The sequence below is a fragment of the Alosa pseudoharengus genome, unplaced genomic scaffold (genome assembly GCF_046254945.1).
Source record: "Alosa pseudoharengus isolate Yale_2024_CS ecotype anadromous, Long Island Sound unplaced genomic scaffold, YU_APseudo_1.1 YU_APseudo_1.1_scf_6, whole genome shotgun sequence".
NCBI classification, from domain to species: Eukaryota; Metazoa; Chordata; class Actinopteri; order Clupeiformes; family Clupeidae; genus Alosa; species Alosa pseudoharengus.
The window spans coordinates 12,227,119-12,248,106 of record NW_027468848.1 but is presented as its reverse complement, the minus strand read 5'-3'; the positions used below and the strand labels follow the sequence as shown (position 1 = coordinate 12,248,106).

The following is a 20,988-nucleotide window of genomic DNA, read 5'->3' as shown; positions in this document are numbered from 1 at the left end:
ACATAATTTATCACACACACATTCTTTACTTTTCACTATGATCACAGGCCCAGTGTTTAGAGTTGTTGAAGAAGTTGTTTCTCCTTTAGAGAACAGAGCAGGTTTCCCTTCATTTCAGGTCCAGTCTCAGAGATGAGAGTGGAGTGGAGAGGAAGCGAGGTGCAGGAGCTGCACTTTTACCCGTGGCCTGCAAGGGGGCAGCAGCCACGCTGACGCTCTGTCGCCACAGGGTGGCAGTACAGATCCATGGATCGTTGGTCAGTACAGCACACCTTACAGATCAGTGGTCACCATGGTCTCCTTTGACACACACACACATACACATGTGAGCAGCTCTACACCAAACACACACACATAAGTATCCGCTGTGTCTGTCTGTCACACACATACACACACACACACACACACACACACACTGGGATAGAGAGAACCATACACATTCACAGATAAAGTTGCTGTCTCCTTTCCTTATCCATGTGGCAGCCACTCCTCCTGGTGATAATACAGGAAACTAAAAGTGCCCTTTCACACTGCTGTGTCCTCTCCTGCTGTGTGTGGTCAGGACAAGACATGGCGCACGCTTCAGCCAAAAGACAGGAGTTTTTCACTTGTCCAGTTTGTCTGGATCTACTAAAGGATCCAGTCTCCATTCCATGTGGACACACGTATTGTTTGGGCTGTATTAAAGGCTGCTGGGATCAGGAGGATGGTAAAGACATCTACAGCTGCCCCCAGTGCAGACAGACATTTAGGCCAAGACCTGCTGTCAGTAAAAACACTCTGATTGCTGAGATGGTGGAGGACTTTAGAAAGACTGGACTCCAGGCTGCTGCTCCTGCTCAGTGTTCTGCTGGACCTGGAGATGTGGAATGTGACGTCTGCACTGGGAGTAAACTCAAAGCTGTGAAGTCCTGTCTGGATTGTCTGTTGTCTTACTGTGAGGCTCACTTCAAAGTTCACAATGATGTCAATCCAGGAAGAAAACATTCAGTGACTGATGCCACAGGCCAGTTACAGGAGAGGATCTGCCCCCGTCATCAGAAGGTGTTTGAAATATTTTGTCGTACCGATCAGAGTTGTATCTGCTATCTGTGCACGATGGACGAACATAAAGGCCATGACACAGTCACAGCTGCAGCAGAATGGAAAAACAAACAGGTGAGTACTGTAGCTGTACTTGTGTCTTCATTTTATTTAAAAAGGTATGTGCTTATAGCCTAGAAATCTAGACGCACCCTAGCGGCAGCAAATTACATTGTGTCATGGCATGGGAAACGCATGGGACTAGCGCTGTCCTATTGTGTGCAGAGGGAATTTGAAAGACAACCAATTATCCCGCCCCTCGGACTGAGTACTGCGATTAAATGATTTACTGATTAAATATTAATGTGGGTCTGGCTCGTCAGGCTAATGTGTTTATATAATGACAACAGCATTATACTTCTTAAAGTCTACTGATTTTCTGCAGACCAATTAGGCTCATTGGAGAACTCATAAACCAGGTAAGCATTGCAGGTGCAAAGGGCAAAATGTGTAAAATCTGTCAAACATTGCCATGGCAGCCTCAATGTGAATATTGAGAGAAAGTGGAATAGATAATTATTGAGGGTTGATATCACTTCTTGTTGTTTGTTTTTCGTCAAATGCCATTGGCGTCATTGATTAGGGTAGCCTGGATGTCTCTCTCAATATGATACCATACAAAAGGTCCAATGTTTTTTACAGTCCCTGTGTTAATGCTTAATACCAGTTCTCTAACTGAAAGGAGGTCATGTTGTTTCTACAATGGTTATGGTTATGGTTATGGTTATGGATTTAGCAGACGCCTTTGTCCAAAGCGACATATAAATACAAAACAACATAATAATATTTAAAAATGAACAGGGAACAGATTAAAATCTAGGTCAAATATAGTAAGGAGAATAGTTGTAGTACACAATAATATCAATTCAATCAATAGCCTAATAAAAAAGCAATGTAAAAAAGGGGAAAGGCAATAATAAAAACAATAATGTCAATTCAATCAATAATATAAAACAATAACATGCTAAGACTACATTAAGGAGAATATCAATAATAAACAATAATGTCAAATTAATTAACAGCCCAATTAAAATAAAACAACATTATATAAACCATAACACATAAGCGCTTAAACAACTAAGTATATGTTGAATAGGAATGTCTTTAGACCCCTCTTAAACGACCCAAAACTACCACAGGAACGGAGACCACTGGGCAGTTCATTCCACCAACATGGAACCACTGAAGAAAAGAGTCTGGAATTAGACCCAGTTTTTATGACTGGTCGACACAACATACGCTCACCAGAAGACCGCAGTGGGCGGTTGGGGATGTAAGGCTTGATTATTGAATTAAAATAACTAGGAGCAGATCTAGTTAGTGTCCTATAGGCCAAAGTGAGAGATTTAAATTTAATTCTGGCTACTATAGGGAGCCAATGGAGAGTAACTAGGAGAGGAGTTACATGTGTCCTCTTTGGCTGATTGAAGACCAGGCGTGCTCCAGCATTTTGAATCAGCTGTAATGATCTTGTTACACAAGCGGGTAAGCCAGCTAACAGTGAATTACAATAGTCCAGCTTAGAGATGACCATGGTCTGAACAAGAAGTTATGTGTTCATCAAGAAAATCTGGTAATTGATATCATTGTTCTGACAAATGAATAGGAAACATAGTTAGGTACAGTATGTTTGTTTTATTATTAACAGAAGTGGTTGTGGCAGACCCAGAGGAGATTCCAGCAGAGAATCCAGGAGAGAGAGAAGGAGCTGCAGGAGCTGAGGAAGGCTGTGGAGACTCTTAAGGTGAGTACTGACCACAGAAAAGACAACTGCTGATTGATTAAGGTTTCAGCCCTCAAATATAATTCTAATTGTTATGGCAGGTGTTTTGATGTCATATTACCAGATCACAGGTATAAGGTTATTTGTCAGAACAAACTCTTTTTGTATTATATTGCTTAATGATACCCAGGCTAAATAATGGGCATACATCCAAAGTAAACTATTTGTAGAGTATCATTATTATATTAGACACTAGTAAGTGCACTGCCTATGATATAAATGCTGAATTGTGGAGAGTGAGAAGAGTCTAAATTAAATCAAATTCTAAGTTCACCCTCAGGCAACATTGTTGTGAGTTCACTGAGTAACTGTGCCTCTGCTGTCATCTCTACAGCACACAAAGACCCACTGAAACCATGAAACACTTTCAGCTTCACCTCCCTCTGTGTGTCTCCTGCCCTCCTCTTTGTGTGTCTCCTAACAGAGCTCTGCACAGACAGCAGTGGAGGACAGTGAGAGGATCTTTACTGAGATGATCCGCTCAGTTGAGAGAAGGCGCTCTGAGGTGACAGAGCTGATCAGAGCTCAGGAGAAGGCTGAGGTGAGTCGGGCTGAAGGACTCCTGAAGCAACTGGAGCAGGAGATTGCTGAGCTGAAGAGGAGAGATGCTGAGTTGGAGCAGCTTTCATACATAGACGATCACATCCATTTCCTCAAGGTGACATCATTAATTGCAATTAAATTAAATTAAATGGATTTCCTTCTGCAGTCCTTGTGTGTGTGTGTGTATATATGTGTGTGTGTGTGTGTGTGTGTGTGTGTGTGGGAGGGGGTGTAATGGTGTGTGTGCGTGTTTGTGTGGGAGGGGGTATAATGGTGTGTGTGTGTGTGTGTTGTACATTGTATTGCTTTACATGCAGAGTATACTGTAAAACATGTATCTAACATGCTCACATACTTAAACACACTAATGCATAATTACACACACACACACACACACACACACACACACACACACACACACACACACACACACACACACACAAACACACACACACTAAACCAACTGATTTAACTCATAATGTCTTCAGCCTTTGGGGGAAACAGTCCTGACTTACTATTCAGGTGATCTGACTCACCTTGTGGTTCTCTGCAGAATGTTGTGTCAGTCACTGCTGCTCCTTGCAGTACAGTTTCAACCAGCATGAGCTTCAGCCAAAGTTTCTCTGTGAAGGAATCTGTCTCTGCAGTGAAGGTGCAGCTGGAGGAGAAACTGGATGGCATCTTCAAGCAGGAAGTAGCCAAGATATCTGCAGCAGGTTGGACAATCATCTTGATTGGATGCATTTATGAACTATATCAGACCAGTTACAGTACCCTCCAGAATTATTGGCACCTCTGCCAAAGTTGACTAAAAAGAGGAATATAAAATCATCTTTTGGAAATTGATTATAATGCCTTAAGTAAAAACATGAGGAAATATCCAACCTTTAAAGAACACCAATTTTCTTTGTGAATGAATAATGTATCATAAATGAATACATGTTCTTCCTTAAAATACAGGGGTCATAAGTATTGGCACCCCTATGTTAAATTCCCATAGAGGCAGGCAGATTTTTATTTTTAAAGGCCAGTTATTTCATGGATCTAGGATACTATGCATCCTGATAAAGTCCCCTTGGCCTTTGGAATTAAAATAGCCCCACATCATCACATACCCTTCACCATACCAAGAGATTGGCATGGTTTTATTTCAGTTAGCCTATTAGCTGGTTTGATTTGCATTGAACTCAATGAGCATAAAAATAAAATGATCAATTTCCAAAAGATGATTTTATATTCCTCTTTTTAGTAAATTTTCTGTGTCTCTCAACAGTGACACATATCCAGATAATCCAGTCTTTAGAATGTGAGTCTGACACAAATTATATTCCCTATGATGTCATCATTATATTCTCTTTATACTGTGTATGTATTGAAGCTTTATTGCTAGTAAAATGATATTTTCTGTTTCAGTATCCAGTGATATCCAGGCTTTTTTTCCTGAACCAGTGACCAGAGAGGAGCTCTTGCAGTGTAAGGTGAACATACAACACCCCCCCCCCCACACACACACACACACACTGACCCCCCCCCCCCCTCCACACACACACACACACACACACACACACAGTCTAAGTTTGTCCTGTTTTCTCTTCTACAACAGATTCCTGTCACTTCACACTGGATCCAAACACAGCACACAGACGCCTTCATCTGTCTGAGGGGAACAGGAGGGTGGAGTACAGAGTTGAGCTGCAGTCATATCCTGATCATCCAGAGAGATTTGATGTGTGTCCTCATGTGCTGTGTAGAGAGGGTGTGTCTGGACGCTGCTACTGGGAGATTGAAAAGAGTAGGTTGGTTGATATAGCAGTCTCATATAACAGCATCAGCAGGAAAGGACAGGGTAGTGAGTGTGTGTTTGGATATAATGATCAGTCCTGGAGGCTGTTCCTTACCAGTTCCAGCTCCTCTTTCAGGCACAATAATAAAGAGACTAAACTCCCTCTAGTGGCCAGCTCCAGAATAGGAGTGTATGTGGATCACAGGGCAGGAACTTTGGCCTTCTACAGCATCTCCGACACAATGACCCTCCTGCACAGTGTCCAGACCACATTCACTCACACACTCTACCCTGGGTTTAAGATATTTTCTGGATCATCAGTTAAGCTGTTGTAACCCACACCGTATACAGCAGGACAAGAAATGTAAAGACCCCAGATACATATATATGCTGTTATTGCTGTTATCACACACACACACACACACATATTCTAGCAGCTGCCTCTCAGCTGCGTGAGATTCTGTGTTCTTGGGGAAAACAAAAGACCAAAACCACCCCCTTACAGCGTCTGCATCTCTGGATCTCTGCTGGAACAGACATCAACACATCACACATAAACTATTGGGTCGGAAATATGTTGACTGAAATTTTTGGGGGATTGGCTTACAGTTTTTCTCAGGCGCTTTGGTGCTTTTCTCACATCACTATTAACATTTGCACAGCATGCTTTTTGCAATTCTACAGCATTGTGACAGAATTTGATAACTAGTTCACCAATGTTGTATGTAATGACTCAAGCAATGAAATGAAGACTATTAGTTTTATTGGGAACGCTATTCAGCATCCATAAATATAGTTCATTTTAACTGACATGACAAAGCAACTGATACATATTCAAAAGCATTTGCAATGTGTTCAGAGGAAGGAGAAATTGCTACTATGATGTGCACAAATACAGAGCCATCCGGGTGACATGGGGGAAAAAAACATGGGTTAAAAAAAAAAAAAAAAGTAATGGGGAAAAAAAAACATGAAGAAGAAAAAAAAAACGATGCACTTTTGCGGGATCTCATTGCGAGATCTCGCAAAAATCGCAAAACTTTTTTTCTACTTTTGGAACTTGCTGGGCTTCCTACTTGACCCCAATAGGCCCACAAACCACTACCGCCAGATGGTAATCGTATCATGATACTATGATTGCTCTATCACTGTTGCGTTTTGTGGGTTTTCTGGACACATTACATAGGCCTATGACACGGGAGGAAGAGGGAGACACCTGCGTGCAGACACGCACACACACCAGGCGCGTAGCAAGCGTGGGGGATGTGGGTGTTATAACGTAGGCTACACAGTTTTGCTGGAACACGATTCTATCCCCCACACTTTTTGTCAGATTAAATTGAAAGTAAAATATGGAAATAAACGCTCCCATAAAGAGTTGGAACCGTATCTATAACGCACACACAGAGACACAAATAGGTCTGTTGATTTGATTGAACGGTCATCCAGCCAATCACATCAAGTTAGGTGAAGAACCAGAGCCGCTCTGATCAAATTCAAAGTGTACGTCTTTCAAGGCTATGCTGCTGCTTGGGTCTGCATTGTAACGTCTGCAGTGAGCAGATTTCAGATAGAATTGAAATGATAATTGTTACCGCATTATGCTAATTTAGTAAACCAAAATTCACTGTCTGACTGACAGTTTTTGTCACAATGCAGGGAGTCAAAGTGAAAGCGGGGTGCGTGCACCAAGGCACCTGTTTCTGCAGGAAAACCTTTGGCTACTGTTCTCAGAGCATTATGCTTTCTCTGCCTATGATCTGCAGCTTTTCTCAAACTATGGGCCTCCTCAACAATTAACCTACTACTGCTCCACGTAGCCGCGAAATTAAGTTATACCCGGTGCTTCACACGTCTGCTCATTTGCAGCATACTTATTCATTTGGTATCATCAACTATATAGACATAGCCCAGTCAGCACACATACAGTACGTCTCCAAGACGCTTGGAAAGGAACAGCTTAATTACATCGCGTTCCATTTAGAACGTCTTATTTGATCTGATCTTACAAACGGCGGCGTCAAGACACATTTGAGTTCTACATCGGAGATAGAACGCTTATGATCGCTCATGCAATGTGTGCGTCCCTGCAGCAAGTGAAACTGGAGGTAACGTGGGCTAGAAGCAACAATAGTTTAAACAACAACGTGGCTTCCTGTAACTATCAATGGAAAAATGCATAGAAACTGCTAATCATAATCTTTAAATTGACATTAATTAAGCTGGCTATATGCAACACAATTTATATATATTCCCTTTGCATATGTTTGGGTAGACTTCAAACGTTTTTGAATTTGAGCTTACAGTTCTGTGTCCTTTACATTTATTTAATAGGTATTAGTGATACCTCGAAATTAGGCTGCTGTCTGTTTTTATTGTACAGTAGCCTGCTGTGTGTGCGTGTCTGCACGCAGGTGTCTCCCTCTCCCTCCCGTGTCATAGGCCTATGTAATGTGTCCAGAAAACCCACAACACGCAACAGTGATAGAGCAATCATAGTATCATGATACGATTGCCATCTGGCGGTAGTGGTTTGTGGGCCTATTGGGGTCAAGTAGGAAGCCCAGCAAGTTCCAAAAGTAGAAAAAAAAGTTTTGCGAGATCTCTGTCTTAAAAAACTGTCTTACTGCGAAACTCACCTCAAAGCGCACCATGAACTTCACCCAGGAAGTCAACACTCATTGATTGATGCCACAGGCCAGCTACAGGAGAGGATCTGCCCCTATCATAAGAAGGTGTTTGAAATATTTTGTCGCACTGACCAGAGTTGTATCTGCTATCTGTGTACGATGGAAGAACATAAAGGCCATGACACAGTCACAGCTGCAGGAGAATGGACAGACAAACAGGTAAGTACTGGAACTTCACTTGTGTCTTAATTGTATTTGAAAGGCCTGATACACATGTAATGTGTTCATATAATTACAAGAGCATTATACTTCTTACAGACTTTCTGCAGACTTATAAGGCTCGTTGGAGAACTCACAAACCAGGAAATCATTAGCAGGTGGAAAGTGCAAAATGTAAAAATATGTCAAACATTGACTTGCCAGAATCAATATGAATATGATACCATACAAAAGGTCCAATGTTTTTTTACAGGTTCTGAGCCAGCTTGACTTAATAATGCATAATACCAGTTTTCCAACTGAGAGAACTTCATGTTGTTTCTACCATGTTATTAGCCTAGAAGCCAGCCCAAATTTAACCCCGCCAACACAATTTGAGGTCGGGAAATTCAGTCTGGACATGCTCCATTGACAAGCCTCTATGAAAACTTGAGAACCAATCGAATCGTCCGGGCCGGCTTTACACAATGATGGACAGATGAGCAACGGTGATTCATTCACATGACCTGTTTGTTTGTTTTATTATTAACAGAAGCAGTTGGGGCAGACCCAGAGGAGATTCCAGCAGAGAATCCAGGAGAGAGAGAAGGAGCTGCAGGAGCTGGAGAAGGCTGTGGAGACTCTCAAGGTGAAAACTGAGAAAACTATAGCTGGCTGTTGGAGGCTTCAGCTCTCAAATGTTATTATTATCACCATAGCAGTTTTCTTAAAGTGCTATTACATGATGTGCATGTATGTATGATTTCATATGCCAGAAAATATGAACATAATTGCTCAATGATACTTAATGATGAACATGTGCTGAATTTCTGATTAATAATAGACACATAGAAGAAAACATGGTAATTAGGCTTAAGTCTACAATATAAATGCTGAATCCTGGGGAGACAAAAGAGTCTAAATTAGCAGTATTAAATTATTGTTCCCTCCTTGGGTCAGACTGTTGTGAGCCCAATGAGTAACTGTGCCTCTGCTGCCATCTCTATAGCACACAAAGAACCACTGACACCATGAAACACTTTCAGCTTCACCTCTCTTTGTGTGTCTCCTAACAGAGCTCTGCACAGACAGCAGTGGAGGACAGTGAGAGGATCTTTACTGAGATGATCCGCTCCATTGAGAGAAGGTGCTCTGAGGTGACAGAGCTGATCAGAGCTCAGGAGAAGGCTGAGGTGAGTCGCGCTGAAGGACTCCTGAAGCAACTGGAGCAGGAGATTGCTGAGCTGAAGAGGAGAGATGCTGAACTGGAGCAGCTTGCACACACAGAAGATCACATCCATTTTCTCAAGGTACATTTGACCTGCCCTCCTGAAACATTAAATGTAAATATATCCACATAAATATGTTATTCCCCTGTAGAATAACCCATTAATCAGAGACTGTATGTGTGTTTCTCTCTGCAGAATGTGATGTCAGTCACTGGTGCTCATTTCAGTACAGCTCCAACCAACATGACCTTCAGGAGTTTCTCTTTTGAGGCTGTGAAGGAATCTGTCTCTGCAGTGAAGGTGCAGCTGGAGGAGAAACTGGATGGCATCTTCAAGCAAGAAGTAGCCAAGATATCTGCTGCAGGTTGGACAAACATATACAATGAACAGAATCATTACTGTTATGTTCAAATAATTATGGACTCATTAATTCAATTTTCTGTATGTCTCAACAGTGGCACATATCCAGATCTTCCAGTCTTTAGAATGTGAGTCTGTCATTAAGTTGCATTACCTTCTAGCTTAAATAAAACTTCCTTCCAGAACCAGGCCTGTCACAGATAATAAAAAACAAACATTTCCCTAAAAGATGGAGTACACAGAAAGATAATATATTTCTGTAGATCCTGGGTGAATTAGTGTCTCTCTGTTTGTCCCAGATACCGATCCTGAACTCCCAGTCAGAAGAAGAAACAGTATTGCGAATCTGCCACCAGACAGTAAGTCTTTATTGACCGATTCTAACAGCCTCTAAGCCTTTACATAATAATCTCACAAAGGAATGATACGTTCACTGAATCTTTATATCTTTCAAATATTTCCTCAGCTGCCAAACCTGAGCTAAAAAGAGATAGAGGGCTATATTTTGGGGCACCAGCGCATGGCGTACAGTTCGTTTTTCAGTCGCGCGAAGTTGAATTCGGTATTTTGCACCTTTATTTTTTAAGCATTGCGCCCAGGGGTGTGGCAATTAACAACCTAGGGCGGGCCCTGGCGCGTTGTCTAAAAATCGCTATCATACACCACCTAAACCTGGTCAGAAGTCAATGGCGAGTTGTTCATATGCTATTTTAAGAGCGCATGTCAACAGTCATATTGGCAGGTGCACGCACCATCCTTCTATCATTCATGAACGCACACCAGCGCACGTCCATGCAAAGCATTACAAATTGCACGATTACAATGTTAAACATAATTAGAATAAAGATATTACGAAATACTGTACATCTCATGATGAGTAGTTATTCACCATCATTTGCAAATTGGTAATGACGGTTAAAAGTGATTAGGGGAGAGGCGAGAGACACGTATGGAGCACAGCTGAAGACGCACTGTCACGAGATATAAGCAACTCCTCTGCAGGATAAATGTTGTTTTATTCAGTCATTTGAGCAACATTAGGGTAAGTGTTGCTTTTTCCAGCCTATGTTTTCGATGGTAACCCATTGTCAGTCAATAGTGAAAGTAACTGCATATAACTGTCTTGTCGTTGACTGACTTCCTTGGTGAAGTTAGTTTCACTTTGCCAATGAGTTCAAATAATAGACGAGTGCAAATGCGTGAAGGCTATGCTAAGTTTTAGTAAAGCATGGTTTAAGAATGACTATTCCATACGGTCTCGCAAGCAGCCTCCTTCAAATGCGCCGTTGAATGCCAAAATACCGATGCATTTATCTGACATATCGCGCGTTGCGCCGTTAAAGGGAATGACAGATGTCATTCTCATTGGTTTAAAATGATGTTACGCCCCAAACACACCCATATGACTGATTAAAAGACCTAGGAACACCTTGTTACGCCATGCGCTCCACTTTTGAGGACGAAAACCCTCCCAATGTGAACTGGACATCCTACTAAATTTGAAGACTTTTGACGAGTGACGATGCACTTTAGAATGTCATGATAGGGCCCAGGGAGTGTCTGGGTGCTAGTTAAGAAATGAAGGGCCTTTATATTGTATGGGTAAAAATGCTGCAAATACACTAGATATATCAACAGACAAAGGCAGAGGCTGATAAGAGATCAGGGGCCGTATTCACAAAGCCTTTTATCTTACCACTAGGAGTACTCCTAAATCGCACTAAAAGATTTAAGCTAGGAGTTTTCTCTTATAAGTTATTCACAAAGCATTTCAGACCTACTCTTATTAAGGAAAAATTACAACTCCTAAACTAAGGGCTGTATTTTGGGTCACCAGCGCATGGCGTAAAGTTCGTTATTCACCGGCGCGAAGTTGAATTCGTTATTTTGCACCTTTATTTTTTAAGCATTGCGCCCAGGGGTGTGGCAATTAACAACCTAGGGAGGGACCTGGCGCATTGTCTAAAAATCGCTATCATACACCACCTAAACCTGGTCAGAAGTCAATGGCGAGTTGTTCATATGCTATTTTAAGAGCGCATGTCAACAGTCATATTGGCAGGTGCACGCACCATCCTTCTATCATTCATGAATCCACACCAGCGCACGTCCATGCAAAGCATTACAAATTGCACGATTACAATGGTAAACATAATTAGAATAAAGATATTACGAAATACTGTACATCTCATGATGAGTAGTTATTCACCATCATTTGCAAAGTGATTAGGGGAGAGGCGAGAGACACGTATGGAGCACAGCTGAAGACGCACTGTCACGAGATATAAGCAACTCCTCTGCAGGATAAATGTTGTTTTATTCAGTCATTTGAGCAACATTAGGGTAAGTGTTGCATTTTCCAGCCTATGTTTTCGATGGTAACCCATTGTCAGTCAATAGTGAAAGTAACTGCATATAACTGTCTTGTCGTTGACTGACTCCTTGGTGAAGTTAGTTTCACTTTGCCAATGAGTTCAAATAATAGACGAGTGCAAATGCGTGAAGGCTATGCTAGGCTTTAGTAAAGCATGGTTTAAGAATGACTATTCCATACGGTCTCGCAAGCAGCCTCCTTCAAATGCGCCGTTGAATGCCAAAATACCGATGCATTTATTTGACATATCGCGTGTTGCGCCGTTAAAGGGAATGACAGATGTCATTCTCATTGGTTTAAAATGATGTTACGCCCCAAACACACCCATATGACTGATTAAAAGACCTAGGAACACCTTGTTACGCCATGCGCTCCACTTTTGAGAACGAAACCCCTCCCAATGTGAACTGAACATCCTACTAAATTTGAATAGACTTTTGACGAGTGACGATGCACTTTAGAATGTCATGATAGGGCCCTAAGAGTGAGTCTTCGTTGCTATGGAAGACGTCATTACTCATGCACGAGCTTGACTGAAGCTTGATTGGCTGATGATTGTAACGCGGGAATGATTCCAAACACCTCCCTTACGATGATGAGTGACAGGTGACAGGTCTGAGAATGCGTGCGCTACACAAGAAGTGCGAAGGACGAAAGATGATGAATAACTGAATAAAAAGGCCTAGCCTAAATGAATAAAGAGTAAGGGAAAACAAATAGCCTAGTAGCCTAATGAAACATAGGCCTACGGATTGATGCAGTATTTTTGCAACATTATTAAATTAATCTGTCACCATAGGCTATATAGTGGGGTACGAATTGTATTTCCGTAGGATTTTTTTGCTAAAATTGATTTTTTTGTTTTATTTGCTTTATTTGGGGTCCTACTGTTGAAAAATGACGGGGTGCAAATTTTCTGACCCTGTTTTGCCCCCCCTCTGGGGGGCGCTTTCTCACCTTGGCCAGGATACTGACCACACACGACATCTACTAATAATGATCACATTTTCACAATCTTGGTGTCAATTTAGGGGTTATTGAGGATGCTGAGTCCATTTATGACAGTTTCATTGTGATTAGAAGTTGTTATGACTCATTATTTGCAGTAATAAAGGCAAATCCAATGGGGCAAAGTCGCCAAACAGTAAGTGAGCTCATATCTTGGGAACACTTTGATGTATGTTAACGACACTTGGTCACATGACAACTGACCCCCTCCCAAGGGTACACAACAAATTTGGTGTAATTCGGCCACTGGGGGCGCTATAATTAGCGAACCTGCATTTAGGGGTTACAGTATATCATGATGACGTAGGGTTAGCAAAGAAATTCCAATGGCTAGTCATACTCTTCATACTCATATTGATGATCATTGCAAATGTTCCCCACTTATTATAAACAATTGGCCATTTTGGATTTTCCTTAAAGAGAAACTAAATCATCAGCAGTCACAACTTTATTTGGCCCCCTCATTGCTGCTTGCCAATTTTTGTCAAAGATAACTATTTCAACACAAGATATATGTGTTTTAATTCTGTCTAATGACACAAAGCTGAGAATCACATTGCTAAGATACAGACAGAAGATACAAGAAGACAAAATTATCAAATGATGCCATTTGTAATGGATGCCAGCTAAAAATCGGTATATAAAAATCGATGAAAATCAACATTGGATGAAATGAGAAAATATGATCTTTTTTTGTAAACAACTTCAGTGTGACAAGCAGTATGACACATAAATACCCCAGAAATGTTTCACTATCAAACAGTAAACTGAAGAGTGTGCGTTATATGAAAGTCTCGATTGGTGTGTTCAGCTGAGACTGGCTGGAGTGAAGTTAGAGTTTGGTCCTTCTGCTTGATCTTGTTGCTGGTAAGCACCTTGGACCTCACACTCATCTCAAGTTTCTTACTGGTAAGGGCACAAAATATAGAGAAATCGATGTGGTAGAAAGAGTGCAGATTATAGGACATCAAAAATGTCAAGGCCTTATCGGTCTCCACAATTTCTCTGGTGCTGACTGGGGTGGTAAATTTGTGGGCGTCAGCAAAAAGACCTGGGTTGATGCCTACATGAAACTTGATGATGATGATCCTGTCATCAGTTGCTTTAAGAAGCTTGGTGAAGGTCCACTGCCATCTAATCTCATCAATGGTGAACTTCCCCAACAAGTCAGAGGTCTAGAGCAGTGTCTGCAGTGTCTATAGGTCAACTGGTCACACAACCCTACCAAAACTGAGGTGGGAGCTATTTCGGTCCAGGAACTTGGAGGGAGAAATGTTACCTCCGACACGAGCTGCCTTGTTGCCTCATATCCTTTGTGCCAATTACATTGCCATGCGTGATAAATCCTACATTTCAAACTGTCCAGTTCTTCCTCAGATTGAAGAAAATGGTTGGACTTTCCAAGAAGGAGTTTATGTTCCTGTGACATGTCTTACACTCCCTGCCCCTACAGTTGTGATAGAGTTAGAGTAGACAAAATGTGTGTACAAAACCCAGTGCAAAACACTCAGGTGCACTTGTCACAGACATCGAATTCCCTGTACTCCTCTTTGCAAATGCTTTGCTGGTGACTGTGAAAATGCGACTAAGCATACTACAAATGAGGATGATGCTGATGAATGATTGATTTATGTAGAAGTGTATTTCTAAAGTGTTTTATTTCCTGTTCATATTTATTAGTATTCATGTACATTAATAATTAGTTCATTTATCAATTAGTTCATCAATTAGTTCAGTACTTAGTTAATGTACACTGCCATTGCAGTAGAGCTACAGTACATTTTGTATTAGTTTTATTTCAAAGATGTTAAATGATTGATTGCTTTATTAGCTATTGTAAAGGAAAATATCAGATTGTTCACCAGATTTTTAAAAAACGCACACAAAAAAACAACAAAAAAAAGTATCTAAACACATATCTGCTCACTGATGCCTTTAGTCTCTAACTCTTTCTAAAGGCGCTATATCTAACAAAGTTATTATTATTATTATTACTATTATTATTATTATTATTATTATCTAAATTACTCTTCAAGTTTATACTGTGTATTAACTTCTTCAGTGCACATAACTTAGAGTGTATATAATTAATTTGACCAAAAAATATGATAAAATACCCTAGAAAAGCCTAGACCACTACCAAAAAATGAGACATAACTTCTGATCACAATGGAACTGTCATAAATGGTCTCAGCATCCTCAATAACCGCTGAATTGACACCAAGATTGTGAAAATGTGATCATTATTAGTAGATATATGTGTGCAGTCATTATCCTGGCCATGGTGAGAAAGCGCCCCCCAGAGGAGGGGCAAAACGGGGTCAGAAAATTTGCACCCCATCATTTTTCAACAGTAGGACCCCAAATAAAGCAGATAAAACAAAAAAATCAATTTTAGCAAAAAAATCCTACGGGACCATTATTTCATGACAATTCGTACCCCACTAATACGTTTAATAAGAGGAGACAATTGACAATTCGTACCCCACTAATACGTTTAATAAGAGGAGACCATTTTAATTTGATTCACAATGAAACGTTACATTTAATTGACATGTTCACAATGAGAAGTTTTGGTTGTTGTTGGTGGCGTTATTGCATCCCTTTTATGAATGCAAAATTGTTCCCTCGCGATTGGAAGCTCCTGTTGCCGCATAGGTGCGAGGGCGCCCCTCCCCCACCTCCGGGTAAGATGGAACGGGCACAAGGCCGGAGGAGCTAAGATCATTTTCATTTCTTTTCAATCATTTTCATCAGAGTGGGACGTATTAGGCTTATAGGTTGCCCCAGTCAGGACGAATTATGACTCACGGTTGCTGAAAACTTTTGAAATTTACTTTGATGATTTAGTAGGTGTAAAATATTGAATAAAACAGGATTAACAGGATAACGACAGTCCTGCGACGGTGAACAACAAGGAAGCTGGCTATGGCGAACGAAGAGCGGTTGTTTGAATCGGCGTTGGCGTCAACTTTGGAGGAGTTGGGCTTTTCTTTGAAAGTTGAGCAACACAATGCACTTCATTCCTTTCGAAGAAGGATGTATTTGCCGTTTTGCCGACCGGATACGGATATGGTCGTAGCGCTGGCCTATTGCATGCCTAGGCAGTTTGAAAGACAATTCTCTGCCCGCCCCTTGGATTAAGCGAGGTGAATGGTTCGATTCCAGACTATACATTTAAATGATATAGGATGGCCCGCCAGGCTAGTTTAAACAGACTGCGCCGCTCTGAACTTTCCTGCCAGGTTAAACCGCTACATCTCGGCTCTGGCATTGCCTAAACTCATTGTGTGGGAAATCAGATTATCTGTCAATGTTGGGCTTTGAAAGTAAGGGATATTTGCTCAGTAATAGTAGGCTACATTTGTAACATTTATAGAGAAACCGAGGGGAAGTTAAATTAGAAATTAGAATCGTTGGAAATTGAAAACACATACAAAAAAAGATTCGGGGCTTTTGAAAAGAGATTCGGGGCTTGAGCCTCCGAAGCCACCCCCTCGCTCCGCCAATGCAACCACCCAGCAGTAACTTCTGCATTCAGTGAGATTTGCACCGCCCTAATTTTATTTTTGACTCTTCCCGTCACCGTTGCAACCTCTGAGCGCTCATTCTCCAAGTTAAAGATCATTAAAAAACACTTGAGGAGCACAGTGGGACAGGAGAGACTGAGTGGACTTGCCATGTTGTCCATAGAGAATGAGAGAGCAAAGAAAATGGACATACACAGAGCATCGTGGACGAATTCGCGGAGCGCAAGGCTCGTCGTATGCCCTTCAAATAGTGCTGCGTATTATTGTTGTTTTATTATTAGGGGTCATGTAGCCTAATGTTTTTGTTGTTGTTCTCTTGGTTACACTTCATGTACGTTCGATGGACTTCAAAATTACATAGTTGCTCTCCGTGGCGCTGACGCTTGTAAGACCCGCTGTTGCAGGCATGTGTATGTTGTAAAATTATGTTATGATGAGTTTAATAAAGGACCCGGTCATGTGCCCCGCCCCCGGCCCGGCTCTGACTTGTTCCGCCACTTTTTGGAGGCTTTTAGTCAAGTCAAGTCAAGTCTATTTGTATAGCACATTTTATACTGTCAAGGCTACCTGGCTCACAGTAGCAATGACATAGGGGGAGACCACACCATTTGTACAGTTACCGGTAAATCCAGATAATTTATTAAAACATTAAGTTTTACACTGAAAACATAATTTGAATAAATAACCATATCAAGTCAGTAAATGAGAAGCAAGAGAAATCTAATCAAAAGTGTAGCCCAGATCAGTGAAGTGTAGGCTATGTGTAGTGCAAAAAAGGCAAAAAGGAGTAAAATGGTGCTGCCGCCAGCATGGAGGCCAGAGCAAAGCCCAGCCGAGCAGAGCAGAGCCATGCAGAGCAGAGAGCGAACAACTGGCAGGAGATGTTTTTGAACAGTCTCGCCAATCAGTTGCTGTCTAGCCCAGATGGGCTGAAAACAGACAGCTCCCCCTTCAGACTGGGGGGAGAGAGAACGTCCAAACTTATTCTATCAAAGGTGGAATGAGCACCCTTAGCATGGCACAGCTGGGCGTGACAATACACAGAGGTCATTCAATGTGCTTTACATAAACAAAAGCAAACAGTAATAGCAAATAAAAGTATAGAAGGGCAATAGTCAAATAATAGTTTAAAAAGTAAATAATAAAAAAGAATACTTAAAACACACAAGGTAATAGTACATAAAAGCATAAAAAGGCAATAGTTTTTTTGTTATAATAATTAAGACATAAAAAAACAATATAGAATTAACACCGCCAACAACTAAACCTGTGTGCTTTATAGTGTCCTAGTCAGCCAACAACTTACTCAGTGATAGTGATAGTCAAACACACGGAACAGCAGCACTCTTTAAGATTTGAACAACTGGGACTTACATACATATTTATTAAAAAAAGAGAAAAGGAATGCAAATAGAAAGTACTGAAACAAATCTACGACACGTGCACAGTTTTCATGCACACAGGAGAGACAGGTCTTACATGATTGTTGGTTTCTAGTGGTAACTTGCTAAACTCTGAAGAAATACTGAAGGTTATGGATATAATGGACATTCTGAAAACGAAAGAACTGCAGTCACACAGAGGCTACTCAGAAGGGACAGCAAAGAAAAAACATGACCAATATCATGCACTTTTTAGCTCAGAGTAATCAGAGTTTAGGCCCATTTCTGTTTGTGTTCTGTATGCCCATGATACAGGCCCATACACAGCAACATATATTTGAAATACATTTTCACAATATATTTAAACATTGTAAATATTTAAATACTCAAAATTGGCCCAATCATATATTTTTGACACTTAAAATATATTTCAATATTTTGTTTTCTGTATGGGCTGGCCCACCAGGAATTCATGAATTTTCCCGACTTGCCCGATTATCACTCCGCTATTGATCAAGCCAATGAGGAGCAGGATGGCAGTGAAGGACTCTCCAGTTTCTGTATCAGCATATGAGAAGGGCCTCAGCGTGCCACTGACGTGACTGGTTGGGCTCAGGTTGGTGAAGGAGAATACTTAATCGTAGCCAGCTAGTTGAGCAGTGATTCTATGGTTTTGTAAGAAAGCATGCCATTTATGAAGCCAAAATTTTCCCTGGCAGACCTTTACAAAATATGACCGCTGTGTAAATCGGATATTATAAGGCTACTAACACCAAACACACCTGGCTCTCACTCAAGCACACCAGTGTGTGTGACCAGTTGTAGAACCACTGTCTCCACACACTGTCGGCTAATGCACTAAGTTGGAATTCTGGTCGGATAGGCCTAAATCTCTGGTTATTTTTTAACACTATGATGTCCACATGAAATGTAATTTCTGTTTATATAAACATAGCAACAGGAGGTAACCTATGGACATGTCCATTTCCCTTGTGAGTTAAATGTTTTCATGCAGATGTCTGGGATCAAACTCACAACCTTTAGGTGTTCTATTTGGAAGCCCAGACCACTAGACCACCTGCCCCCACATTTGAATGTCCTCTGAACCTGCTCTACACATCCTGATGAAGATCAGTGATGCTTGAATGAGTGCATCTCCATCTTCACTTTGGTTCAAGTTTGGTTAGTTATGCATTTTTTCGTTCTCAGTGTCTGATGCCCAGGCTGATTTTACTGATCCAGTAACCAGAGAGGAGTTCTTAAAATGTAAGTTGGTCTGGTCTACAAACACTGAGACAAACATGTACCCACAGTCATTCATGTGGAATCACAAACACACATAGTTTACCATTGACACAAAAATGAATAGAAACAAACAAACACACACACACACACACACACATTCACACTTTTAATAATGCTAATACAGGCACATACACACACACACACACACACATGAACGCATGTATACCTCCATTCATACAAAAATGTACAGAACCACACACACACACACACACACACACACACACATAACCACACACACACACACACACAAAGTCAAAGTCACATTCAAAGTTTTGAAGTATCAAATAGAGACACTAGAAATCTTACATTACTCACAAAAAATTAGGGATATCTGGCTTTCGGGTGAAATTGAATGTTTCAGTGCGGAAAGTACTGAAACATTGAAGTGTGCACGTTTAGAGAACGTCATATTAAATTCAACTGTAAAGGTTATAGTGGATTTTAGGTTCATCCTGAAATTTCACCCGAAAGCTGAATATCCCTAACTTTTTGTGAGTAGTGTATATCAAATCCACACACACATCATACATAGACATACTTTATTTTATTCTTTTGAGTACAGGTAAAATACACTCACATGTAGACTACACTTACTCACAGCCATTCATACACAAACGTACAGAATCACTGACACACACACACACACACACACACACACACACACATACACACATACACACAGCTAAGCCTTATCGAAATATAAATCTAACTTTGTCCTCTCTTCTCCTTCATCAGACTACTGTCACTTCACACTGGATCCAAACACAGCAAACAGACGCCTCCGTCTTTCTGGGGGGAACAGTAGGGTGCAGTGCAGTGCTGAGCTGCAGTCATATCCTGATCATCCAGAGAGATTTGATTTGAAGTGTTGTCAGGTGCTGTGTAGAGAGGGTGTGTCTGGACATTGCTACTGGGAGGTTGAGTGGAGAGGGAGGGTTTCTATAGCTGTCTCATATAAAAGCATCAGCAGGAAAGACAAGGGTGATGAACGTGTGTTTGGATATAATGATCAGTCCTGGAGTCTGTACACCTACAGTTCCAGCTCCTCTTTCTGGCACAATAATAAACTGACCAAACTGCCTGTGGTGACTAGCTCCAGAATAGGAGTGTATGTGGATCACAGGGCAGGAACTCTGGCCTTCTACAGCATCTCTGACACAATGACCCTCCTGCACAGAGTCCAGACCACATTCACTCACACACTCTACCCTGGGTTCTGTTTGTTTAACGGATCATCAGTTAAGCTGCTGTGACTGACATAGCACACCTACACACAGACTACAGAAATATGCCATCTTATCACCATCAACATCTTGTCAAGCTGTTCCCTCTTCTCTGGACCTTAACAGCTATGACATCATCTGCACCTCTGTTTTGATCTACGTCAGTGTTTCCCAAACTTTTTTTCAGAGGACCCATATTTTAAGAGTCACAAGCCATCGCGACCCAAGTCAATATGCATTATTCGTGAATCACAAAATAAAGGTGGAGTTGACCATTATTGAACATTATGATGACATTTTATTGTTATTTCATTTTATATATGATATTTTATTGTTATGAGTGATCATCAGGCCTCTCTGAACAATTAGTACTACTCAAGTTTTAAACAATGAAAAACAATGCAACTGAACCAGCAATATTAAAATAATAAGGTATCCAATAAGTAGCATATTTGGACAATAAAATGTACATGTAGGCTATATTTAAAACGTAACGTATGCTAGCCCATTTCTTTTTCTTCTCAATATTCAATTGAACCAGCAATATTGGAACAAAA

The 20,988-nt window shown here is 41.0% G+C and overlaps 1 protein-coding gene across 1 annotated transcript; it reads left to right on the top strand.

Annotated features, from left to right (window-relative positions):
* Positions 1 to 441: 441 nt before the first annotated feature.
* Positions 442 to 20,664, top strand: LOC143106802 (E3 ubiquitin/ISG15 ligase TRIM25-like). Its single transcript, XM_076271280.1, has 16 exons — positions 442 to 1,158; positions 2,732 to 2,827; positions 3,291 to 3,524; positions 3,963 to 4,125; positions 4,683 to 4,715; positions 4,823 to 4,882; positions 5,013 to 5,523; positions 7,804 to 8,041; positions 8,141 to 8,215; positions 8,574 to 8,669; positions 9,097 to 9,330; positions 9,445 to 9,613; positions 9,705 to 9,737; positions 9,909 to 9,968; positions 19,113 to 19,169; positions 19,944 to 20,664. Exons 1-16 carry the CDS (start codon positions 475 to 477, stop codon positions 20,459 to 20,461), a joined length of 3,261 nt encoding a protein of 1,086 aa, XP_076127395.1. The 5' UTR covers positions 442 to 474; the 3' UTR covers positions 20,462 to 20,664.
* The last annotated feature ends 324 nt before the right edge of the window (positions 20,665 to 20,988 follow it).